The sequence below is a fragment of the Rhinoraja longicauda genome, chromosome 3 (genome assembly GCF_053455715.1).
Source record: "Rhinoraja longicauda isolate Sanriku21f chromosome 3, sRhiLon1.1, whole genome shotgun sequence".
NCBI classification, from domain to species: domain Eukaryota; kingdom Metazoa; phylum Chordata; class Chondrichthyes; order Rajiformes; family Arhynchobatidae; genus Rhinoraja; species Rhinoraja longicauda.
In genome coordinates, this window is record NC_135955.1 from 14,913,861 (window position 1) to 14,940,607 (window position 26,747).

The 26,747-nt window shown below is 45.9% G+C and overlaps 1 protein-coding gene across 2 annotated transcripts in view; it reads left to right on the forward strand.

Annotated features, from left to right (window-relative positions):
• Positions 1-4,577: 4,577 nt before the first annotated feature.
• Positions 4,578-26,747, forward strand: part of LOC144592329 (15-hydroxyprostaglandin dehydrogenase [NAD(+)]-like) — a 28,182-nt gene continuing 6,012 nt past the window's right edge. The window contains exons 1-5 of one of the 2 annotated variants that reach the window (XM_078396856.1): positions 4,578-4,727; positions 13,592-13,715; positions 17,182-17,288; positions 17,899-17,995; positions 23,843-23,919. In XM_078396856.1, the coding sequence (XP_078252982.1) occupies positions 4,635-4,727; positions 13,592-13,715; positions 17,182-17,288; positions 17,899-17,995; positions 23,843-23,919 (498 nt within the window). In that variant the 5' untranslated portion in view covers positions 4,578-4,634. Of the gene's footprint in view, positions 4,790-13,591; positions 13,716-17,181; positions 17,289-17,898; positions 17,996-23,842; positions 23,920-26,747 lie in introns of both variants that reach the window. The other variant, XM_078396857.1, reaches the window with a different exon arrangement.

A 26,747-nucleotide genomic window follows, 5' to 3' on the forward strand; every position in this document is an offset into this window, starting at 1 on the left:
GAGAAAACCCACGGGGTCACAGGGTGAACGTAGAAACGCTGTGCAGACAACACCCTTGGTTAGCATGGAACCTTGGTCTCTGGTGCTGTAAGGCAGCAACATTATGCCGCCTATTGTGTGGCCATATGCTACAATTCCTGATCCGGTCTATCTATCCATTATTAGTTTTGGCACAAATGTTCCTTCTCAACGCCCACGGTGTAACTGGCCAAAATAAGCTGGATTTTACGAAGCCGACACTTACCTGGGCCGGATCTACTGAGTCACTGACCCAAAGAATCATTTCATGAAACATCAGATGCAAATGGACCTCAGGAGATTGAGGCCACTGCTCAGGAACTCCCTGGCTGCCTTTGACCGGATAGACACAAAGTGCTGGAGCAACTCAGTGGGTCAGGCAGCATCAATGGAGACAGAGAATGGGTGACTTTTCGGGTTGGGTCCCTTCTTCACACTGAAAGTACGGACTTGGGGGGAGGGGGTGGGGGGGGGGGGGGGTGGGCGGGAGGCAGTTAAGAGCTGAAAGCAAGATAAGACCAGGACCACAACAGACCTCAGGCAGGGCGGTGCCTGGTAGGCCCATCGTTGGCTCAGGAGAGTGTGATCTCAATAGGGAAATGATGTGGAGAACTGTGAAACTGGTTAAAGGACTAGGGTGGAGGAAGGGGGCAAGAGGGGGGAGGGGGAGGGGAGTGTAAGTAGAAGTTACTTAAAATGAGAGAATTCAACGTTCATACCGTTGGGTTGTAAGCCACCTAATGCAAAATATGTTCCTCCGATTTGCGTGTGGCTTCACTGTGGCAATGGAGGCCAGACAAGAGGCTTTGCCGTTGACAGGAGCCCAGCTTGGGGTTGAATCCTCACCTCCTATCAAAGCTGGGAGGCATCAAATCATAGAATCTGACAGCACTGAAAGGTGCCCTTTCAGCCCACTTCGCCGATGCTATTCGTGATGCCTATTTACGCTAATTCCAACTTGCACACACTGACCAACATGCCCCATCTACACGAGTCCCAACAGCCTGTGTTTGGCCCACATCCCTCTGCACCTTTCCTGTCCATGTACCTGTCCAAATGCCTTTTAAACATTGTGATTGCACCTGCCTCCATTGTGATTGCACCTGGCGGTTCATTCCATATACACACTACTACCCTTTGTGTGAAAACGTGCCCTTGAAATGCCCCCTTTTAAATTTTCTCCCTCTCCATTAAATCTGCGCACTCTAGTTTTTACCTAAGCTGGGAGAAAGACAGTGCCCATATATCTGATTTATACCTCCCAGAATTATATAAATGCCTGTAAGGTCACCCCCTCAACCTCCGACATTCCAGAAAGATTTTGAAACATCTAAATTGTAAAATTGTAAATTGTAAATTGTAAATTGTAAAATTGTAAATAAATTGTAAATTGTAAAAACCTTTATTGTCACTACACAAAGTACAGCGAAATTAAAGCAGTCCAGATGATGCAATCACACACAGCAGACAGTACAAAGGATAAACCTTTATCCATAACAAGCTAAACCTAATCTACTGAATTAAACAAACTGACCTCTAATACAATATAGACAAAACAATTACAATACGGTCGAGGCAGTGTACAGTGCAATCAAGACAGCAAGTTATTGCACAGCAATGAGAGCTAACATATTGCAAGTGCCGTTTAAAAAAATTAAAAAAAAAGAAATAATGTAATTAAATATAAGGTGCGGTCGGTTGTAACATGTAATAAGTTTAGCAAATGTTAAGCAATATAAGTGCAGTAGAATGTAAACTTGTATTAAATTGAGGCTTATGTTTTCTGACAAGTAACTGACAGTGTTCCGATCAGTTCCGTTCCTTCCCTTCAGTTTTATGTGAGTGTCTGGAAGTGTTCAGCTCACGTATGACACTGGGGTAGAAACTGTTCTTGAGTCTATTAGTCCGTGATGTAATGGACCTGAACCGTCTACCAGAGGGCAGCAGTTGGAGCAGCTGATGACCAGGGTGGGAAGGATCCCTCAGGATGTTGGCTGCTCTGCTGAGGCAGCGGAGGGAGTAAAGTTCCTCTAGAGAGGGCAGTGGGCAACCAATGATTTTCTTTGCAGAGTTGATGACCCTCTGAAGGGCTTTCTTGTCTGCCTCTGAGCTGCTGGTGTACCACATAGAAATACAGTATGTCAGCACACTCTCGATGGTGCAACGGTAGAAAGTCACTAGCAGCTGCTCTTGCAGGTTGTTCTGCCTGAGGATCCTCAGAAAGTAGAGCCGCTGCTGTGCCTTTTTGACTGTCGCTATGGTGTTTGTGGTCCAGGAGAGATCCTTAGCAATATGCGTGCCCAGGAACTTGAAGGCAGGGACCCTTTCCACAAAAACCCCGCTGATATGCAGTGGTGTGTAGCCCATATTGTGTCTTCGGAAGTCTATTATGAGTTCTTTTGTCTTGGAAGGATTCAGAGCCAGATTGTTTTCCGCACACCATCCTATCAGTTTTTGGACTTCATCTCTGTAGGCTGTCTCGTCATCTCCTGAGACGAGTCCAACCACAGTCGTGTCATCCGCAAACTTGATGATGGTGTTGGTAGAATGAGTGGGGGTGCAGTCATGGGTGTAAAGGGCGTAGAGAAGAGGGCTCAACACGCATCCTTGTGGGCAGCCGGTGCTGATTGTGAGAGTGGAGGATGTGTGAGAGCCTAATCTGACCATCTGGGGCCGATTGGTCAGGAAGTCCTTAATCCAGTTACAGATAGATTGGGAGAGTCTTAAATCAGTTAGTTTAGAAACCAGTCTGTCCGTGATGACCGTGTTAAATGCTGAACTATAATCTATGAAGAGCATCCTCACGTAACTGCCCTGCCGCTCAAGATGGGTCAGTGCGGTGTGTAGGGCAGTAGTAATGGCGTCCTCTGTAGACCTGTTTGATCTGTAAGCGAATTGGTGTGGGTCAATAGTGGCTGAGAGGCTGGCTTTGATGTGCTGCTGGACCAGCTTCTCAAAGCACTTCATAATGACTGGGGTTAGTGCAACAGGACGGTAGTCGTTGAGATCACGGATGACTGGTTTCTTTGGCAGTGGGATTATTGTTGCGATGTTCTTAAAATTGCTCTAAATTTGAAAACAGGGACTTGATACAGGATCTCAACCGCAAACGCCAACCATCCTTCTGGGGCAGCACAGCAGCGCAGCGGTAGAGTTGCTGCCTTACAGCTCAAGAGACCCAGGTTCAATCAAATTTGAGGAAGGATATTCTTGCAATTGAGGGCGTGCAGCGTAGGTTTACTAGGTTAATTCCCGGAATGGCGGGACTATCATATGTTGAAAGACTGGAGCGATTAGGCTTGTATACACTGGGATTTAGAAAGATGAGTATCGAAACGTCTAAGATTATTAAGGGGTTGGACACATTAGAGGCAGGAAACATGTTCCCAATGTTGGGGGAGTCCAGAACAAGGGGCCACAGTTTCAGAATAAGAGGTAGGCCATTTAGAACTGAGATGAGGAAAAACGTTTCAGTCAGAGAGTTGTGAATCTGTGGAATTCTCTGCCTCAGAAGGCAGTGGAGGCCAATTCTCTGAATGCATTCAAGAGAGAGCTAGATAGAGCTCTTAAGGATAGCGGAGTCAGGGGGTATGGGGAGAAGGCAGGAACGGGGTACTGATTGAGAATGATCAGCCATGATCACATTGAATGGTGGCGCTGGCTCGAAGGGCCGAATGGCCTCCTCCTGCACCTATTGTCTATTGTCTATTGTCTAATCCTGACTACGTATGCTGTCAGTACAGCAATTGTATGTTCTCCTCTTGACCGCGTGGATGATCTCAAAAACCTGTCCGGTTTCCTCCCACATTCCAAAGACATGCAGGTTTGTAGGTTAATTGGCCGCTGTAAATTGTCCCTCGTGTGCGCGGGATAGAACGAATGTACAGGTGATTGCTGGTCGGCATGGACAGTGGGCCAAAGGGCCTGTTTCCATGGTGTATCTCTGAACTAAACTAAACTCTGCCTCCACAAATACTGTCTGACCAACTCTATTCCTCCAGCATTTTGTACTACAATACGCCACCTTCAGCTCTTGTGTTTCCATTTGTGTTTTCCATCTACTTGCCAGTGCACTTAAAGGTCAAGCCATCTTGTAAATTCAGGCGATCGATCGTGGTGTTTGAGTTGTCATGGCAACAGGGAATAACTAGGCCCCGTTGGAGGAGAGTGAAGAAGAGCATGATAATGATTCTCCACGATGGACCAATGCTTACGACAAAGCAGCTTAAAAATGTGTGAATTCATCCTGTTTATTCAGAGTGGCTTTGAAATGAAGATATGGGAAAGAAAAGCCTTCAAACACCATGATGTAACAGGCAGATGAATCAAGGCTGCTCAAGCACACAACAATCAGTACTTTTGAACCTGGGACATTAAGGGGCATCATTTTGCCAAATTTATTTGGAAATGTTCAAGCAGCTTGCTCCCTCATGTAGCTGCTGCTGCTGCCGCTGCTGCTGCTGGAAGGCGTTTCCTGGCTGGTTACCAATGGGCGAAGAGTTAAAAAGCAGTGGGAGGTGTTTTTTTTTGTTGCCTTGTCAGTCAGGAGGCAGGTGGAAGAAGACAGCACACAGACGCACAGAGGTCCGAGCATTGGGGAGACAACTGGGATTAAAATGATTCTGAAGAACAGCGTGGGCCTAGTGACGGGGGCATCTCGTGGACTTGGGAAGGCATTTGCAGAAGCCCTGTTAAAGAAGGAAGCAAAGGTAACTCCGTGGTGTCCTGCAGGGCTGGCATGGTAAGGAGAGGAGTGAGGATTACAGGAGGGGTGAGCATGCCGTAACTTTCTCTCCCCTCGAGCCAGACGTCAGAGCGTTTGATTGACAAGCACAGGAATTTCAGGAAATGTGATGAACAATTCTCCCTGCACTTTGGCTTTCAACTTGAACTGGGAGTAGCCGAGATTGCAATACAGATGCAATTAATTCTGCCTCATTAGTTTCAAATGTTTCTGCTTTTAATAGATGTTTTTGTTTTTACTGCGGCAGATTCAAACAAGAGTGGCTGTGCATCAGAGGGAAGTTACCCCACGGGCTTTCTCCAAGATCTTGGATTTCCTCCCACACTTAATTGGCTAATTGGTTAATTGGCTTTGTATTTAAAAAATGTAAATTGTCCCTCGTGTGCGTAAAATAGTGTTAATATGTGGGGATCGCTGGTCGGCGCTGACTCGATGGGCCGAAGAGCCCGTTTCCACGCTGTGACTCTGAACTAAGTTTGGACTGAGCACAGTGCCATGGCACTAGCTCTATTCTACACACTAGGGATAACTTATAAGATGGAAGCCAATTAACCTACAAACCTGCACGTCTTTGGAAGCTGGGAGGAAACCAAAGCACCTGGCGGAAACCAGGCTTCGTACAGACTGCATCGAACCCGGGTCTCTGACCCTGTGAGGCAGCAACTCTACCGCTGTGCCATTGTTCCAGGTCAGGATTGAACCTGGGTTGCTGGAGCCATGGAGCAGAAACTCTGCTAGCTTCGGCACTGCGTTGAAAGTTGAATCTGAGAGATTCGGAGAACAATTTGACTCTCATCAAAATTATTCAAACAACTTGTATTTCTTGTTAAGTGACTCGCAGCTTTGAATACAAAGTAAGATTCTGAAGGCGCACCTCTCTGGAATGTCACACTAGGGCTGTCATGGTGGCGCAGCGGTAGAGTTGCTGCCTCACAGTGAGTGCAGCGCCGGAGACCCGGGTTCGATCCCGACTACGGGTGCTGTCTGTACGGAGTTTGTACGTTCCTCCCGTGACCTGCGTGGGTTTTCTCCGAAACCTTCGGTTTCCTCCCACACTCCAAAGACGTAGGACCTGGTGGTCCGAAGGGCCTGTTTCCGCGCTGTATCTCTAAACTATACTAATAAAACACTGAGTAACAGTAGTAAAATCCTGCAAAGATTGCTGAATCAATAATGAATATGAAACTACACTTTGTGGTTTGAATGACATTGGAGCAGAGCACCACCAATCAAAGGAATAACCTTAGTACGTCAGGCAGCCTTGCTGGAAAGAGAAACAGAAATAATGTTTCAGATGAAAGACCTTTGGAGAAAAGATATTTGGACCAGTACATGGATAGGAAAGCAACAAATGCAAAGTGATGGGGCAACTCAGCGGTTCAGGCAGCATCTCTGGAGCACATGGATAGGTGACGTTTCGGGTCGGGACCCTTCTTCTACTCGGGATAGGAAAAGGTTGTGAAGGATATGGGACAAGCACAGGCAAATGGGACCAGCTTCAGTTTAGTTCATTCACGTGTGCTGAGGTACAGTGAAAAGCTTTTGTTGTGTGCTAACCAGGCAGCGGAAAGCTTGAATGGGGTGTCATGGTCAGCATGGACAGCTTGGGCCAAAGGGCCTGTTTCCATGCTGTACGACTCTAACCTTTCAATTGAATAGGGAAAGAGAGATTCAAATTAGGTTTGAGTTGCGTGGAGGGTGGCGGAGGTCTGGTTCAATGGTTTGATGGTTCAATGGTGCTTTTATTGTCGCATGTGCAAACTCCTAGCACAGTGAAATTCTTTATCTTACAAACAGTCCAGTCGAGTATTGCCCTACCCCCAATCCTCAACTGGCAAGTGTGCGGAAATAGTCTACTGAGCCCGCATGCAAGAAGCGCCATGTTTTGGTGCCATTTGCAAAGTCCACGGTCCAGTTGTTATGAGCGGTGCCTGTTCCAGGCAGGTCCCAGGCTGTTGTGGGCCTCCAACCATCTCCTACCTAGGACCCCATGTCCCTCTCCTCGCCCATCCACCTTTGTGCCCCGACGCTGCCTCCCGCAGCTGACCACGAGGATATGGTTTCCTCTCCTCTCCCACGAGCCTCGCCCCTCGCCCGACCAACATCACTGGCTCCATCCTCCCGATCTCTGGATACGACAGAGGAAATATCTCCGACAGTGGGAAACCTGGGTTTGACTGTTTCTCTTTCCACAGATGCTGCCTTATCTGTGCGGCTTTCTTAGCGTATTCTGCTTTTATTTTCAGATTTCTCACAATCGGCAGGTTTTTGATTCTCAAAGAAAACGGCTTCATTTTCTAACATAGTTATGTTGTTTATGACTAACCTCTATCAATTAGATGACAGCACACTCAACCGCAGAAATCCCAGTGATGCAGACCACAAATACCACAGGCTTAAAGTTATTCCGCTCTTCCATCATAGATGAGGCCCTCACACTTGTCTCCTCAGTATCCTGCCGTTCTGCTCTTGCTCCCCCTCCCACAGTCACAACAGGGACACAGTCCCCCTAGTCCTTACCTTTCACACCATCAGCCGCCACATACAGCACGTAATCCTCCGACATTTTCGCCACCTCCAATGGGATCCCACCACTAGTCACAACTTCCCATCTCCACCCCTTTCCGCGTTCCGCAGAGACCGTTCCCTCCGCAACTCCCTGATAAACTCATCCCTTCCAACCCAAACCATCCCCTCCCCAGGTACTTTCCCCTGCAACCGCAGGAGATGCAACATCTGTCCCTTTTACCTCCTCCTTCGACTCCGTCCAAGGACCCAGACAGTCCTTTCAGGTGAGGCAGAGGTTCACTTGCGCCTTCTCCAACCTCATCTATTGTATCCGCTGTTCTTGGTGTGAATTCCTACATATCGACGAGACCAAGGGCAGACTGGGTGATCGTTTCGCTGACTCCAATGCTCAATCCGCCTTGGCCTATGCAATATCCCAGTTGCCAAACATTTCAACCCCCATTTTTGTCCACTATCAGAGTGAGGTCACATGTAAATTGGAAGAATAACACCTCATATTTCTCTCACTTTTGTTCTCTGATTCTCGATTCCCCTAATCTGGACAAGCCACTTTGTGCGTCTACCTGACCTATTCCTCTCATGATTTTGTACACCTCTATAGGATCACCTGCCACCCTTTTGCGCTCCAAGGAATAAAGTCCCGGCCTGCTCAACCTCTCCCTATAACTCAGGCCCTTGAGTCGTTGCAACATCCTCGTAAATCTTCTCTGCACCCTTTCCAGATATCACAGAGGATGATCCCATGAGGTGCTGGCATGAAGTGAGGTGCTAATCTCCCTCCTGAACTATTGTAGTCTCTTGATAAAAGCAATCAGGCAGGAGTTCTAGGATTTTGACCAAGAGTAATATACTTCCAGTTCAGGGACTGTAACTTGGGAGGATCTTGCAAGAGTAGGTGTTCACATGCAGTAAATTGTTATGTCATTTGTTCCTTTTGAAACCAAAACAGATGTGGTGGCACAGTGACGCAGTGGTAGTTACTGCTTTACAGCGCTACAGGTCCGAGTTCGATCTCAACTACGGGTGCTGTTCTGCTCAGAGTTTGCAAGTTCTCCCCGTGACCGTGTGGGTTTTCTCCGAGATCTTTGGTTTCCTCCCACACTCTAAAGACGTACAGGTTTGTAGGTAAATTGGCTTAGTATTAGTGCAAATTGTCCCTCGAGTGTGTGGGGTAGTGTTAATGTGCAGGGGTCACAGGTCGATGTGGACTCAGTGGGCCGAAGGGCCTGGTTCCACACTGTGTCTCTAAACTAAACTAAACTAAACTAAAACCATACCATGGGTCCCTTTCAGAATGGCAGGCAGTGACTAGTGCGGTACCGCAAGGCTCGGTGCTGGGACCGCAGCTATTTACAATATACATTAATGACTTGGATGAAGGGATTAAAAGTACCATTAGCAAATTTGCAGATGATACAAAGCTGGGTGGCAGTGTGAACTGTAAGGAAGATGCTATGAGGTTGCAGGGTGACTTGGACAGGTTGTGTGAGTGGGCGGATGCATGGCAGATGCAGTTTTCATGTGGATAAGTGTGAGGTTATCCACTTTGGTGGTAAGAATAGGAAGGCAGATTATTATCTGAATGGTGTCAAGTTAGGAAAAGGGGACGTACAACGAGATCTGGGTGTCCTAGTGCATCAGTCACTGAAAGTAAGCATGCAGGTACAGCAGGCAGTGAAGAAAGCCAATGGAATGTTGGCCTTCATAACAAGAGGAGTTGAGTATAGGAGCAAAGAGGTCCTTCTGCAGTTGTACAGGGCCCTAGTGAGACTGCACCTGGAGTACTGTGTGCAGTTTTGGTCTCCAAATTTGAGGAAGGATATTCTTGCTATTGAGGGCGTGCAGCACAGGTTTACTAGGTTAATTCCCGGAATGGCAGGACTGTCATATGTTGAAAGACTGGAGCGACTAGGCTTGTATACACTGGAATTTAGAAGGATGAGAGGGGATCTTATCGAAACATATAATATTTTTAAGGGGTTGGACACGTTAGAGGCAGGAAACATGTTCCCAATGTTGTGGGAGTCCAGAACCAGGGGCCACAGTTTAAGAATAAGGGGTAGGCCATTTAGAACAGAGATGAGGAAAACGTTTTTCACTCAGAGAGTTGTAAATCTGTGGAATTCTCTGCCGCAGAAGGCAGTGGGGGCCAATTCTCTGAATGCATTCAAGAGAGAGTTAGATAGAGCTCTTAAGGATAGCGGAGTCAGGAGGTATAGGGAGAAGGCAGGAACGGGGTACTGATTGAGAATGATCAGCCATGATCACATTGAATGGTGGTGCTGGCTCGAAGGGCCGAATGACCTACTCCTGCACCTATTGTCTATTGTCTATATCAAAGATATGAAACATTCAACTGGGTTTGTCAACTGTTATCACTGTACCTTTAAGGCGACCTATTTACAACAGACAGGACTTGGCAATAGCTTTGCTTTATTATATAATTAAATTGGGGAAATGCAAAGATTGCCAAATTTTCTCAAGGCGTTTCCTACACAAGACCCAATGAATAAATTGTTTGCACACTTTAAATACAATGAATGACGTGCATGCATTTTCTTATTTGACTTCAAGGCTCTTTGCAATTCATGACACACTTCAGAAGTAGTTGTTACACCAGGAATGTGCAATAATGAGCAGAACAAGCTGCTGTAAACAACAGCAGAAAAGGGGGCCAGGATTTTGTATTCAGTAGTAAAATGACGAGGCTTTCCATGAATTTGTAGATGACTACACGCGAACATCTGGCATCTTTCTTGGCAGGACTTTCTGATGTTTATTCTTTCGAGGCCACAGTCTAAGGCTCCCCTTGGAGCCCAACAATCGTCAATCAATTCAAATAGAATCAATACGGCCACACAGGCAATGGCAGTCAAGACTACTGATGGGCAGCCAACAGTGAAAATGATGGCCAACGTTTCAAACAATTTACAGAGTGCCGTGCAAATGAATGATTTGGATCCTAGTGGCCACGCCAATCCGCCCCTCCCCCACTCTACTCCACAACATTGATTGATTTTCGATTAAACCACTCAAATACAAATCTTTTCTCTTGAACGCTTTAGGAAGAGCTTGGCCGATAAAAGGCTCCTGGTCAGATGGGAAGGTGCAGCAGAAATGAAGCCAGTATTTGCAAGAGGGAGTGGAGAATCGGTCAGCCCTACACTGGAGGAGGGGGGGGGGGAGGGGGTCAGTGAGGGAACCTTTAGCCTAGTTTAGAGATACGGCACGGAAACAGGCCCTTCGGCCCATCGTGCCTGCGCTAACCAGAAATCAACCCATGCATGGGCACTATCTTACACACACAGGGACAATTTATAATTTTACCGAAGCCAATTAACCTACAAACCTGTACGTCTTTCGAGAATGGGATGAAACCGGAGCACCCGGAGACAACCCACGCAGGTCACGGGGAGAAATTCCTGTCATCGGAGACATAGAACATAGAACAGCACAAGACAAGAACTGGCCCTTTGGCCCACAATGTCTGTGATGGACATGATGCCAAGACCATCTCTAATCCACCTGTGCATAATCCATATCCCTCCATTCCCTGCCTATCCATGTGCCTTTCCAAAGATCTTTTAAATGCCACTTTTGTATCTGCCTCCACCACCATCTCCCAGCCTGTTGCTCGTACGCCTGATGTCGCCACCTGTACTGCTGTGTTGAGAACTTAGAGCTTTGTAGCTTAGGGCAGGTAAGGTAAGATGTTTCAACTCAAGAGATGGCACCTCTGTCAGAGCAGTTCTTGCTCAGGCTAAATTTTATTGTTGGGTTTCTACACATGAAATGCCACATATTACACCCGGTTAAAGCGGACAATCGGCAATAACGGATGCCATACCCCCCCACACCGTGGTCCGTTACACCGAGGGTTACTGTACATGAAACTGATGGGCCGAGGCTGAGGCTGTGGGAGAAGACGTTTAGACAGGATTTGCGAAATAATTTTTGTACCAAGACGGTAGGTAGTTGGATTCTAGATCGAGCTGCCTGAGGGGATGCTGAAGGGAGGCAATCTCACAAACACTTAAGGAGTATCTAGACGAGTTCTTGTTGGACACTGTTGCAATGTTGCTAACACTGGATTTTTGACTTGGACAATACATGTCAAACATGTTGAAACACCACAGAGTTTTCTAACACCCACTTCCTAAGGCCATATGACTAATTTAGCAGCACACCTTGATAATTTCACAGTGACTGAAACAATCACAACAAAAAAGAGCTTATTCGCAAAATGCTGGATTAACTCAGCAGGTCAGGCAGCATCTCACGAGAGAAGGAATGGGTGACGTTTCGGGTCGAAACCCTTCTTCAGACTGATGTCAGGGGGGCGGGACAAAGGAAGGATATAGGCCGAGCCTGCGTTTAGTTTCGCCGATATAAAGAAGTTGACATCCAAACGCAGGCTCGGCGATCGTTTCGCTCAACACCTTCGCTCAGTCCGCCTTAACCAACCTGATCTCCCAGTGGCTGAGCACTTCAACTCCCCCTCCCACTCCCAGTCTAACCTTTCTGTCATGGGCCTCCTCCAGTGCCATAGTGAGGCCCACTGGAAATTGGAGGAACAGCACCTCATATTTCGCTTGGGCAGCTTGCAGCCCAGCAGTATGAACATTGATTTCTCTAACTTTAGATAGTTCCTCTGTCCCTCTCTTCCCCTCCCCTTCCCAGTTCTCCCTCTATCTTCCTGTCTCCACCTATATCCTTCCTTTGTCCCACCCCCCTGACATCAGTCTGAAGAAGGGTCTCGACCCGAAATGTCACCCATTCCTTCTCTCCTGAGATGCTGCCTGACCTGCTGAGTTACTCCAGCATTTTGTGAATAAATACCATCGATTTGTACCAGCATCTGCAGTTACTTTCCTACAAAAAAGAGCGTGTTCAATAGTTCAATAGCGCTTTATTAAAAATGAGCATGGAAGAAATAATAGTCCATTCGTTCCTTGTACCTTACTGTTATTCACTAAAATCTAGGCTGATCATTCACTTCAGTGTTAATTTCTTGAACTAACCTCATATCCCTTGCTTAATTCTAAAAATACCTAGCTCGATATATTAATTGGTTTAATTCATCTGAAGAAAAGTCCTGATCCGAAACATCTCCTATCCGTTCCCTCCAGGGATGCTGCCTGACCTATTGAGTTACTCCAGCACTTTGCATTTTGCTCAAGAATCCAGCATCTTTGGTTTAGAGATATAGCGTGGAAACAGGACCTTCATCCCATTGAATCCTCACTGACCAACAATCACCCCGTACACCAGTTATACCCTGAACTCTCGAGACAATTTGCCAAAGCCGATTAGGCTACAAACCTGCACGTCTTTGGAGTGTGGGTGGAACCCGAAACACCCGGAAAAATCCCACGCGGTCACAAGGAGAACGTACAGACTCCGTTTGGACAGCACCCATAGTCAGGATCGAGCGTCAGGGTCTCTGGGGCTGTAAGGCAGCAACTCTACCACTGCGCCCACTAATCTACATCTACAGTTCCTTATGGCTCTGCCTTACTTTGTTGCTTTGTCTCCACAGAACCTATTTTTGTTTTTGCTTTAATTTAGATTTCCTCTTGTGACTTGATAGTGGCAGACATGGTATTGGCATTTGAGGAACTTTTGGATGGACTCATGGATATGCAGGGGAGGGAGGAATATGGATTATGTGCCGGCAGATAAGAGTTTGTCTTGGCATCATGTTTGACACAGCAATGGTGGCTGCTCCTCCAACCAACTCCGCTGTGTAGGTCAGTGGGCACATCCATCCGCCCACCCGGCACCAATTGTCACTTTATAAAGGAGCATACTTGAAGAGATAGACACAAAATGCTGGAGGAACTAAGTGGGTCAGGCAGCATCTCTGGAGAAAAGGACTAGGCGAGGTTTCGGTTTGAGACCCTTCTTCAGACATTTTCTCCACCCGCAACGTCACCTATTCCTTTTCTCCAGAGATGCGGCCTGACCCACTGAGTTCCTCCAGCATTTTGTGTCTATCTTCCATGTAAACCAGCATCTGCAGTTCCTTCCTACACGTACTTGAAGAGATCTTTGCTCAATACTCCATGGTCTGCGTACTATGATCCGGATGTTGTTCAAACAAAAATCATGCAATCCTGCTAGAGTCTATATGCTTTTGGGAAGGATTCTCCACTCCCTCTTGCAAATACTGGCTTCATTTCTGCTGCACCTTCCCACCTGACCAGGAGCCTTTTATCGGCCATGCTTTTGGGAAGAGGAAACAGTGTGTTCTTTATCGCTTTCGTTCAATGGTGTAAAGGATTCTTCTTTACCTTTTAGGTGGTTTTCTGTGATATCAGCCATAAGGAAGGTGCAATTACCAAAGCAGAATTTGATGAGAAATATGGCCCCAGTCAATCAACATTTGTCACCTGTGATGTCACCTCACCAGCCCAGTTGAAAGGTCAGTGGAAATTGTTCTACAATCAAAGGTCTCTTGTCCACAGTCAGAAAATAAATCCCACTGCCATTGTTTTTGGCATTATTCTAAGTAAGCCAGTCATTACTCGGTCAGTTGAAAGATTAAACATTTCACGGGGGCCCAAAATGGAGATCTGAAAGTTTCCAAGCAGCTAATATGAAATTGTTATCAAGTTTGGTGTTATGTGTGAGGATGCATTGGATGTCATTTTGCCCATCTTGCCTGTTCTAGCTCTTTGAAAAGACTATTCCTCAGTTCCTCTGCACTATTTTGATTAATTTTAGTTTTGGTTTAAAAGATATAGAGTGGAAACAGGCCCTTCGGCCCACTAAGTCCACACCGACCAGAGATCACCTGTACACTAGTTCCATCCTACACACACTGGGGACAATTTACTAAAGCCAATATACCTACAAACCTGCACGCTTTTGGACTGCCGGAGGAAACTGGAGAGAAAACCCATGTGGTCACAGGGAAAATGTACAAACTCCATACAGACAGCACCCGTAGTCAGGATGGAACCCGGGTCACTGGTGCTGTAAGACAGCAACTCTACCGCTGTGTCACTATGCCACCTATCCTTGCCCTATTGAACTGCAACTTTTCTTTACAACTTTTCAATTATTCGGTCAGATCCTTTCTGAAAGTCACACAGGGTCTGCTCCTGACTCTGAGATGGTGCACTCTGGATCACATAACTCATTGCCTAAAATGAAACGTTCTCCACATCTCGCAATTGGCTCCACTGTAAATTATACTAAATCTGTCTCACTTAATTTATTGAAACTCATTTCAACTGCTTTCGTTTTAGAGATACAGTGTGGAAACGGGCTACATCGGCCCACCAGGTCCTCACTGACCGTCTATTGAAATATATATTTACCCTGTCAAAACCATCCATAGTTTCATATACCTCTGGCACACGGATGCAGCTGGTAGAACTGCTGCTTCACAACACCAGAGACCTGGGTTCATAGAAACAGAGAAAATAGATGCAGAAGTAGGCCATTCGGCCCTTTGAGCCAGCACTGCCATTCAATATTATCATGGCTGATCATCCAAAATCAGTACCCCGTTCTGGCTTTTCCCCCCTATCCCTTGATTCCCTGAGCCCTGAGCTAAATCTAACTCTCTCTTGATCCTGACCTCAAGTCCTTTGTATGGAGTTTGCATTGTATTTATGTATAGTATTAGGGTTGGAGAATGGTGCAACAGTAGAATTGCTGCCTTACAGCACCAGGGACCCGGGTTTGATCCTGACTTCGGTTCCTATGACTGTGTATAGTTTACCATGTCCTCCCTGTGACCGCGTGGGTTTCCTCCGGGTGTTCCAGTTTCCTCCCACATCCCAAAGACATGTGGGTTTGCAGGTTAATTGGCCTCTGTATTTTATCCCTAGTGTGTAGGGGGTGAATGAGAAAGCAGGATAATTTTGAACTAGTGTGGACAGTTTATCGATGGTCGACATGAACTCGGTTTCAGTTTCAGTTTAGTTTATTGTCACGTGTACCAAGGTACAGTGAAAAGATTTTGTAGCTTGCTAACCAGTCAGCAGAAAGACAACACATGATTACAATCGAGCCATTTACTGTGTATAGATACTTGATAAGGCTATAACGTTTAGCGCAAGGTAATGCCAGCAAAGCCCCATCAAGGATAGTCCAAGGCTCACCAAAGAGGTTGATTGTAATTCAGCACTGCTCTCTGGTTGTGGTAGGATGATTCAGTTGCCTGATAACAGCTGGGAAGAAACTATCCCTGAATCTGGAGGTGTGCGTCTTCACACTTCTAATACCTTTTGCCTGATTGGAGAGGGGAGAACAGGGAGTGGCCAGGGTGTGATTCGTCTTTGATTATGCTGGTGGCCTTGCCCAGGCAGCGTAGGGTATAAATGGAGTCAATGGAAGGGAGGTTGGTTTGTGTGATGGTCTGGGCTGTGTCCACAATTCTCTGCAATGGATAGAGCTGTTCCTAAACCAAGCTGTGATGCATCCTGAAAAAATGCTTTCTATGCTGCATCTGTAGAAGTTGGTGGGAGGTGTAGGGACATGCTGAACTTCCTAAGCCTTCTAAGTATAGCCAAAGGGCTTGTTTCCTTGCTGTATCTCTACATTAAACCTCGGTTCAATCTCCCATTAACCTTCTCCACCTCAAGGCAAAGAATACCTGTGTTGGGAATGAATGGTAGTTCACCAGCTGAGACCCAGCTCGTGATTTAAACTGGGGATGATCTTGATCACAGCAGGTAAACAATTAAGTTGTATTTGCATGATTTGTTTTAGTTCCACAGAAAATGGAACTACCTTTTATTGACCTCTTATACAGGTTGTAGTTTTAGGCCATAGGAAACATTTTATTGGGGTGCATCACAGCATGGTTTGAAGACAACTCCATCCAAGACCACAAGACATTGCAGAAAGTTTATGGACGCAGCCCAGACCATCACGCAAACCAACCTACCTTCCATTGACTCCATCTGCACTGACACTGCCTCGGGAAAGCCACCAGCATAATCAAAGATGAGACTCATCCCGGTCACTCCCTCTTCTCCCCTCTCCCATCAGGCAAGAGGTACAGAAGTGTGAAAACGCACACCTCCAGATTCAGGGACAGTTTCGTCCCAGCTATTATCAGGCAACTGAACCATCCTATCACCAACTAGAGAGCAGTCCCGAGCTCCTGCAACCTCATTCCAGACAATCTCTAGACCATCTCTAGTTGGACCTTACTGGACTTTATCTTGTGCTAAACATCACAATCAAGCCATCCACAGTTTACAGATACACGATAAAGGGACTCATTTTTTTTTTTCCGCTGACTGGTTAGCACACAACAAAAGCTTTCCCCCCCTCCCCCCCTCCCCCCCCCTCCCTCCTCCCCCCCCCTCGGTATTCAGCGTGTGACGTCCATTCCCGACACACCAGGGGCAAATTTACAGAGACCAATTAACCTACAAACCTGCTCGTGATTAGCTCACTGAGTCCGCACTGACCACCCGTTCACACTAGTTCTATCCTACACACGAGGGACAATTTACAGATGCTACAAACCTGGAATGTGGGAGTAAACCGGAGCACCTGGAGAAAACCCACGTGGTTTCAGGGAGAGTGTACAACCTCTGTGCAGACAGCACCCGTAGTCAGGATTGAACCTGGGTCTCTGACGCAGTTAGACAGCAACTCAACCGCTGTACTACTGTGCCACCCATGAACTTGGCAAGAAAATTAATTGAATGACACAGGATTGCCCAATGTCTTACTCATTAGCAGGCCAGCTCAATAGGCCAAATACCCAACCTGACTCCCATTTATCTCGTGAAAAATTCTACAGTCGAGGTTTTCCATTGATGTGCCTCATTTAACTATTTATTCAATGCGGAATGCTAAATGGAAGGTGTATGCTCTCTACCCAACCAATTAATTCAAAATTCATTCATCATGTCTTCCAGATCTATTTAGCCAAACAGTGCAGAAGTATGGAAAACTAGATATATTGTGCAATAATGCTGGAATAAATGATGAGAATATCTGGGAAAAGACTATCTCTGTCAATCTGGTAGGTTTTGTGCAATGAAATGTTGTTTACTTACCAAGCCTTCTTTAATGAACGGGCTGAAGAAAATGAATGTTTCTGGTCAATGCTGTCCTTTGTATTGTCTACCTCTGTGGCTCTGTGCATCCACACTGTCGTTCCTATGTTGTTCCAGTTAGACAGTGGGATTCAGACACTTTCAGAATCAGTGCGACTTGTTTCAACTCCAGTTCCCTGTGGTCTGAAGTGGCTGAATAATCCCAGTTATGATCGCTGTTCTTTGCCACAGGTGGGGCAGCTGGATGTTTTATAGAATAGGAGAACGGCTTGTTTAGGACAGACACAAAATGCTGGAGCAACTCAGCAGGTCATGCGGCAGCTCTGGTGAAAAAGAACAGGTCACGTGATGAGCCGATTGGCCTCATTCTGCTCCTATCACTTATGAATTTATGGTTACAGGGAGAAGGTGCAGCCTCCACACAGACAGCACTGGAGTTTGGATTGAACCCAGGTCTCCGGCGCTGTGAGGCAGTGACTCCACTGTGCCCTTTGACTCATTGTCCGTCTCTAACTCATTTGATTAATGTTTGGCCTCAATGTACTTTCCTTTACTCACTTCTGCTCTTTTATTCAGGTGGCGTTGATACAAGCAAATTATCTGGCGTTGGAACACATGAGGTGTGATCGTGGAGGGCAGGGTGGCAGTATTGTTAACGTGGCCTCCATGTCAAGTAAGAAGTGAAGCACGTTACAGGCGCCCAAATGTTTAAACAGAAATAATTAACATTTTCTGTTGAGGGAAATGAAAAGAGTGCCTGTTCTACACAGAGATATTGCTGTCCTTGGAGTTAAGTAGTAGGATTCATAGATTGGTGCAACATCAAGAATGATTTTAGAACATTGAGCATAGAACAGCACAGCACAGGAACAGGCCCACTGGCCCACGATGTTTGTGCCAAACATGATGCTAAGTTAAAGTCATCTCCTCTGCCTGCACATGATCCATATCTCACCATTCCCGGCATATCTAAAATCATCTTAAATGCTACAAAGTCTGCTATAGAATCATATGGGATGGTGGCAGAGTGGCGCAGTGGTAGAGTTGCCGTCTCACATAGAACATAGAAAATAGGTGCAGGAGTAGGCCATTCGGCCCTTCGAGCCTGCACCGCCATTCAATATGATCATGACTGATCATCCAACTCAGTATCCTGTACCTGCCTTCTCTCCATACCTCCTGATCCCTTTAGCCACAAGGGCCACATCTAACTCCCTCTTAAATATAGCCAATGAACTGGCCTCAACTACCTTCTGTGGCAGAGAATTCCACAGATTCACCACTCTCTGTGTCCAACCCCTTAAGAATTTTGTAAGTTTCTATAAGATCCCCACTCAATCTTCTAAATTCCAGCGAGTACAAGCCGAGTCTATCCAGTCTTTCTTCATATGAAAGTCCTGCCATCCCAGGAATCAATCTGGTGAACCTTCTCTGTACTCCCTCTATGGCAAGAATGTCTTTCCTCAGATTAGGAGACCAAAACTGTACGCAATACTCCAGGTGTGGTCTCACCAATGCCCTGTACAACTGCACCAGAACCTCCCTGCTCCTATACTCAAATCCCCTCGCTATGAATGCCAACATACCATTCGCTTTCTTCACTGCCTGCTGCACCTGCATGCCTACTTTCAATGACTGGTGTACCACGACACCCAGGTCTCGTTGCATCTCCCCAGAGACCCGGCTTCAATCCTGACTATGGATGATGTTTGGATGGAGTTTGTACGTTCTCCCTGTGACCCTGTGTGAGTGCTCTGGTTTCCTCTCACACTCCAAAGACGTAGAGATTTGTAGATTAACCGGCTTCTGTAAATTGTAAATTGTCTCTAGTCTGTTGGATAGTATGAGGTTATTCCTGGTCAGCGCGGACCCCTTAGAGCGAAGGGCTTGTTTCTGCACTGTATCGCTAAAAAGACAACATTTTCAGATCATATTACATAACACTAGCGTGCAGGCACATAAGAAGACATGATTCCCCAGGAAAATTTCTGCAGGTTGTGTCTTGTCCAATAATAAAAAATTGGAATTTTCCCACGTGTTCTGCATTGAAACGCTTTTGTTTATACTACTGGCCTGTGAAAAGATCGGAGAGCTGATAGCCATTCCACAAAGCTGATAACAATCTGCACAGGAAAATATTTTTCCTGCTACTCAGAAACAATATTGAAATAAACCCTGGCGTTTATTGAAAAGGTTCCAATTCACGATATATTTATTTGATGGGGACTTGGGTCAGATGCAGGCAGCTGGATCAAGTGGATCAAGGAGGAGTACCAAGGAGACAGGGGCACACTTAAGAAAGGAATAAGAAGAACAAAAAGGTAGTATAAGATTGGTTTGGCAGAGAAGATGAAGGAGAACCCAAAGAGATGTTATAAGTATATTGAGGAGGAAAATGTAACATGGAAGAGAATGTGGCCTTCCCAAAGACCAAAATGGATGTCTATGTGAGGAGGAGCAGGAGATGGGAAAGGTCCTCTGTTGTCACCGTGGAAAGGACATGAAGACAAAGGAACTCGGGGAAGTTAAAGGAGATGTCTTGGGGATAGTCCATGTTACATTAAAAGAGGTGTGAGGTATCTTATAACATATGAAGGTAGCTAAATCTCTGTGGCCTAATCTGGTCCTCTATCACACAACAAAAATGCTTTTCACAGTATCTCAGTACACGTAACAGTGAACTAAATTAAACTATCAGAAAGGTATATCCGAGAACACTGTGGGCAGCCGGAGAAGAAATTGCAGGAATCCTGGCTGAATATATACACTATCATTAGCTACGGGTGAAGTACTAGAAGACTGCAGAGAGACTAAGTTTGTGTCTCTTTTTAAGAAGGGCTGCAGAGGTCCTACTGCAGTTGTACAAGGCCCCTGGTAGACCACGCCTGGAGCATTGTGTGCAGTTTTGGTCTAATTTGAGGAAGGACATTCTTGCTATTGATGGAGTGCAGCGTAGGTTCACCAGGTTAATTCCCGGGAAGGCGGGACCAACATATGATGAAAGAATGGATCGACCGGGCTTATATTCACAGGAATTTAGAAGGATGAGAGGGGATCTTGTAGAAAAATATAGAATTCTTAAGGGATTGGACAGACTAGATGCAGGAAAAATGTTCCTGATGTTGGGGGAGTCCAGAACCAGGGATCACAATTTAAGAATAAGAGGAAGCTGAGATGAGGAAAAACTTTTTCACCCAGAGAGTTATGAATCTGTGAAATTCTCTGCCACAGAAGGCAGTGGCCAATTCACTGGATGTTTTCAAGAGAGAGCTCTTAGGGCTAACGGAATCAAGGGATATGAGTAGAGAGCAGGAACGAGATATTGGTTTTGGATGATCGGCCATGATCATGTTGAATGGCGGTGCTGGCTAAAAGGGCCGATTGGCCTACTGCTGCATCTATTTTCTATGTTTCTGTGTTTATATGTAAAAAGCTGGAAACTATGGAACAGTAAATCTAAGATCTGTGGTGTAGTTTCTGAAAGGGGTTCTGAGGAATAAGATATAAATGCATTTGGAAATGACACGAGTTGATTAGGGATAGTCAGTATGGTTTTGTGCGTGGGGGATCATGCCTCATGAATTTGAACGTTTTTGAAAAGGTAACCAAGAAGGCCAATGAGGGCAGGGCAGTAGATGTACTCCATATAGACTTAATCAATGCCTACATAGGCAAAGCAAATCAAGCCATGTAGTGGGCCAACCTTCATAAGTCCCGGCATTGTGGGTAGAATTTGGAATGTTGCAGTTGTATGAGAATTTAGGGCGGACACACTTGGAGTACTGCGTCGATTTTGGTCATCCTGTTTTAGGAAAAATGCCATTAAGCCTGAGGGAGCACAGAAAGGATTTAAGACAATGTTGCCGGGACTCAAGGGACTGAGCTATGGAGAGATGTTGAGCAGGTAGCTCTTTATTCCTTAGAGCATCTGAGCCGACCTTAAAGAGGGGTATAAACACGTGAGGTTCATAGAAAGGACAGAAGCACAGACATTTTCCAAAGAATTGGTAAATCAAGAATTACGGGGCATAGATTTAAGGTGAGAGGGGAAATATTTAATCAGAACCTGAGGGACAACCTTTTCACACAGAGGGTAATGGATTCATGGCAGAAGAAGTAGTTGAGGCAGGTACAATAACAACATTTAAAAACTCATTTCGGCAGGGACATGGATAGCGATGATTCAAAGGGATATGGTTCAAATGCGAGGAAATGGGACAAGCTTCGAAGGGCATCTTGGTCAGCATGGATGAGTTGGTTGAAGGACCTGTTTCCGTGCTGCATGGCTCTATGTCTATGACTATCAGAGGAATACAGTCGATGTATTTTCAGGCACTACCTTTGTGGAAGAGTGTCATGACAATGTCCACTGTGCAGTTAAGCAAAGGACAGTTGTCTGTTTCGTTTGCATTGCCTTTCCCACATTACATTTGGGTGTTCTACCTTAGCTCCATTGATTATATGTTGCCAGCTTTTGGAGGGCCATTCTCGCCAGCCCTTCAAGCGGTGGGGCAAAGGTTTGTCCACACACAACCCATAAGCTTACACTTCTTCAGATGATCATTGTTTGGGTGGGTGGTGCAATGTCTATCTTGACATTCATCCATCCAACCCCCAGCTCTCCCTGCCCCAACTCGTCTTGCACACAGTACTGAACAGTTTAAAGGATATTTGTATTTTTCAGCCATGGAAGTTGTGTTTCTCGACCTTCCGGCCTCAACACTTCACCTTCCACCCAGAGCAAAGATGGATTACCCCTTCTCCTCAAACTCACCAGCCTCCATGTTCCACAGAGCAAACTCAGTAACTTGCACCAACTTCAATGCAATGCCACCACCGGACACATCTTAGAAACAAGGAACTGCAGATGCTGGTTTACAAAAGAAGGCACAAAGCGCTGGAGTAACTCAGCGGATCAGGCAGCATTTCAGGAGAACATAGAAAGGCAATATTTTGGATCAGGGTTTAGGGTCCAAACTTTTTTTTTTTTTTTTTTCCACACAGAGAGTGGTGAATCTGTGGAATTCTCTGCCACAGAAGGTAGTTGAGGCCAGTTCATTGGCTATATTTAAGAGGGAGTTAGATGTGGCCCTTGTGGCTAAAGGGATCAGGGGGTATGGAGAGACGGCAGGTACGGGATACTGAGCTGGATGATCAGCCATGATCATATTGAATGGCGGTGCAGGCTCGAAGGGCTGAATGGCCTACTCCTGCACCTATTTTCTATGTTTCTATCCATGTTGTGTCCCGCTGAGCTGCCCCAGTTCTTTGTGCTCTCACCAGATACATCCTCCCACCACTTCTCTTTCAGGTGTGCCTCAAAGAATCCTAGGTTCGTTGCCCCATTTCCATCATAGCCCACCACCCCTTACATAGAACAGTAAAGCACAGGATGGGGCCATTCAGCTCACAATATTTGTGTGGAATATGATACCGTTAAATTGTTCTCCTCTACCTATACATGATCCATATCCTTCTATTCCTTGCACTTCCATGCACCTATCTAAAAGCCTCTTAAAAGCCACTATCGTATCTCCCTCCACCACTACCCCCGGCCTGCATTCCAGGCCCCCACCACTCTCTGTGTAAAAATACTTAAACTTGAGTAAATTTAATATGTGTATCTGGACCCGACTAGGGGTCCACAGAGCAAGAGGGCATAAGTTTAAGGTGAGACAAAGGAGTTTTAAAGGAGAGTTAAGGATATGTTTTCTTGTACAGTGAGTGAATAATATCTGGCATGCACTCCCAGAGGAGATGGTGGAATTAGATGCAATTACTGCATTTAAGAGGTGCTTAGACACGCATTTAAATAGGCAGGACATAAAAGGTATACAGCACTAATATAGATTGGTCCCAGTCCCAGATGGCAGCACGGTGGATGGTTAGACCACACCGGAAATAAAAACTGTAGCAAAATTTCTGGAGCAGAAATTGTAATCATGTGTAGTCTTTTCGCTGACCGGATAGCATGCCACAAAAAAGCTTTTCACTACACTTCGAAACACGTGACAATAATAAACTCTGTTTTTTCACACAGAGAGTGGTGAATCTGTGGAATTCTCTGCCACAGAAGGTAGTTGAGGCCAGTTCATTGGCTATATTTAAGAGGGAGTTAGATGTGGCCCTTGTGGCTAAAGGGATCAGGGGGTATGGAGAGAAGGCAGGTACAGGATACTGAGTTGGATGATCAGCCATGATCATATTGAATGGCGGTGCAGGCTCGAAGGGCCGAATGGCCTACTCCTGCACCTATTTTCTATGTTTCTATGTTTCTAAACTGAACTGAACTAAACAAAGATAAACTAAAATAAACTAACCTAACTTAACTAAGCTAAATGAAAACACTGGAAACATTCAGCAAGTCAGACGGCATCCGATGAAGGGTCTTTCACCTGGAACGTTAACTCTGTGTCCTTCTCTCTCCACAGATGCTGCCTGACCAGCGCTTTCTATTTTTTGGACTCTGAAGGGAGGAACTTTGTGACTTATGACGCATTTTTTTTCCTCTGACATTCAGGTTTCCATCCAGCACCCCACGCTCCTGTGTACACAGCTACCAAACACGGAGTGCTTGGTTTCACACGGTCCCTTGCAGTGAGTATTGGCAGCGATTACACCCGATACCACCCCTGTCAACCATTATGTGGTCTGGTGCTGGAGCCCCTTTTCTCTCGGTAGTAATGAAAGTATGGAATTAACAATTGGATAGGGTCATTTACACACAAAAAACTGCAGATGCTGGAATGTTAAGCAAAACCAATGTGCTGGAGCACAGTGCAAAAATGCTGCATTTCACCCCCCCACCCACCCTCTCTCCCCCCTCCCCCGCCCTAGTCATTCATCAGTCTGAAGAAGGGTCTCGACCCGAAACATCACCCATTCCTTCTCTCCCGAGATGCTGCCTGACCTGCTGAGTTACTCCAGCATTTTGTGAATAAATACCTTTGATTTGTACCAGCATCTGCAGTTATTTTCTTATACTACTAGTTCCACTGTTTGCTTCCTTGTGTCCCTGTCGTTAGCACATCTTCCCCAGCCAACAATGGGCCATTGTGGGCTCCACCCTTCCTGCAGTAATCCGTTGCTGGCCCTGATTTTGCTCTGGCCTTCTCTATCTTTCAGTCCGAAGATGGTTTCCGATCCGAAACATTACCTATTCCTTTTCTCCGGAGATGCTGCCTAAGCCTCTGAGTTACTCAAGTGTTTCGTGTCTATTGCTGGAGTAACTCAGAGGGTTGGGCAGCATCTGTGGGGGAATAGACGGGTGACGTTTCAGGTCTGGACCCTTCTTCAGAATGACCCGCTGAGTTCCTCCAGCACATTGTGTTTTAGGATCAACCAGATGACCAGTTTATAAGGGTGCCAACGCATTTTTACAAGCCAGCCACTTCTTTAAAAACAAAATCTCAGCCTTTCCTGGTGGCACCAGCGACTGCAGATGTAGCAAAATGAAAGGAGAGCAACTGGAGGATCTCAGAGGGCCAGGCAGCATCTGTGGAGGGAAATGGACAGTGGAAGTTTCGAGTTGCAATCCTTCAGCTAGATTAAGTCTGGATGACTAGATGAAGGGTCGAGAACCAGTCTAGATGAAATAATGTGGAATCAAGGAATTGCAGGTGCTGGTTTAAAAAAAAAGAAGATATAAAGTGCTGGAGTAACTCAGTGGGTCAGGCTGCATCCCTGGAGAACCTGAATAGGTGATCCTTCTTCAGACTGAAGACTTAGACATGGTGTTGAAGAGGCTTTTGGATAGGCAAATGGAAGAGAGATATGGATCACGTACATGCAGATGAGATCAGTTTAAACTTGGCATCATGTTCGACATGAACATTGTGGGCTAAGGGGCCCGTTCCTGTGCTGTACTGTTCCATGTTCTATGTACTATATTATCTATCCACGTTCTCCAGAGATGTTGAGTTACTCCAACACTTTGTGTCTTCTTCTGCAGTCTAGATAAAACATCACTTTACATGAAACATCACATTCAAAGTCCGTTGGGGAGAAAAACATACATAGATGCTACATGTTTGTTACTGATGTAAACAAAGATCAGAATCTCACTTTCTCTCCATCCAATCCCTGATGAAAGATTGCAGATTGAAATATAATTTACTCTCTTTCCACAGAAAGCAGCAGGGATTAGAGGGTATTAGCGATAAGGAGAAGATAGGTACACAATGCTGGAGTAACAGCGGGACAGGCAGTGTCAATGGAGAGAAGGAATGAGAGAAGGAAGTTTCGGGTCGAGACCCTTCTTGAGACTGAAGTTGGACAACCTTGCGTTGTTTACTCTGGAGCGTTGGAGGATGAGGAGAGGCCTAACAGAAATATATTAAATTATGAGAGGCACAGATGGGGCAGAGGGTCAGAATCTTTTTCCCAGGGTGGAAATGTCAAAGACAGGAGGGCATAGCTTCAAGGTGAGAGAGGCAAAGTTTAATGGAGAAGTGCAGGGCCAGATTTCTATGCAGAGGGCAGCAGGTGCCAGGAATGTACTGCGGGGTGTGGTGGTAGAGGCAGAAACTATAATGACCATTACGAGGCTATTAGATAGGTGCTTAGGGAATGGAAGGGTATGGATCACATGCAGGCAGAGCAGAGTAGTTTAACACGGCATCATGTTCAGCACGGACAGGGTGGGCCGAAGGGCCTGTCCCTCTACTGTATTCTTCTATGTTCTATGTATATTCCAGGTGCTGCCTGACCAGCTGAATGTTTCCAGCATTTTCTGTTGGCATTTGTTACTAACGTGATGAGTTGTGAATTTAACAGCTGGTCACATTCCAGAAGAAATTCCAACTGCATCCTGTTTGTACATAATAATAATAATAATAATAATAATAATGCATTACATTTATATAGCGCTTTTCAAACACTCAAAGACGCTTTACAGGGATTTCTAGAACATAGAGAAGTGAATAAATAGATAAATAAATAAGTAAATGAACAGAGAAAGGAGACAGAAGGTGAGGTGACCTTCAGTGGTTGAAGGCAGTGCTGAAGAGGTGAGACTTCAGTGATGTTTTGAATGTGGTGAGTGAGGAGGAGTCTCTGACGGTTTGGGGTAGTGAGTTCCATAGGGTGGGAGCAGCGATGGAGAAAGCCCTGTCCCCCCAGGATCTGAGTTTGGTCCGGATGGGGGGGGGGGACAGGAGATTGGCAGCGGCAGAGCGGAGGGTGCAGGTGGGAGTGTGCCTGTGGAGGAGGAGGAGGTCAGTCAGGTAGTCCAACATGTTCTCTCCGCTCACTGTCTGGCTGAAAAGTTATTTACCAAGACTCTTGGTTTCCTATGGCATACTGAGAGAAAACTTTAGTCGAGAGTCCATTTTGGTTTGTCAGGAGCTATGAAAAAGGAAAGATTAAATCGGAACTCGAGGGGTAATTTTTTTTCAGAGGGTGGTGGGTATATGGAATGAACTGCC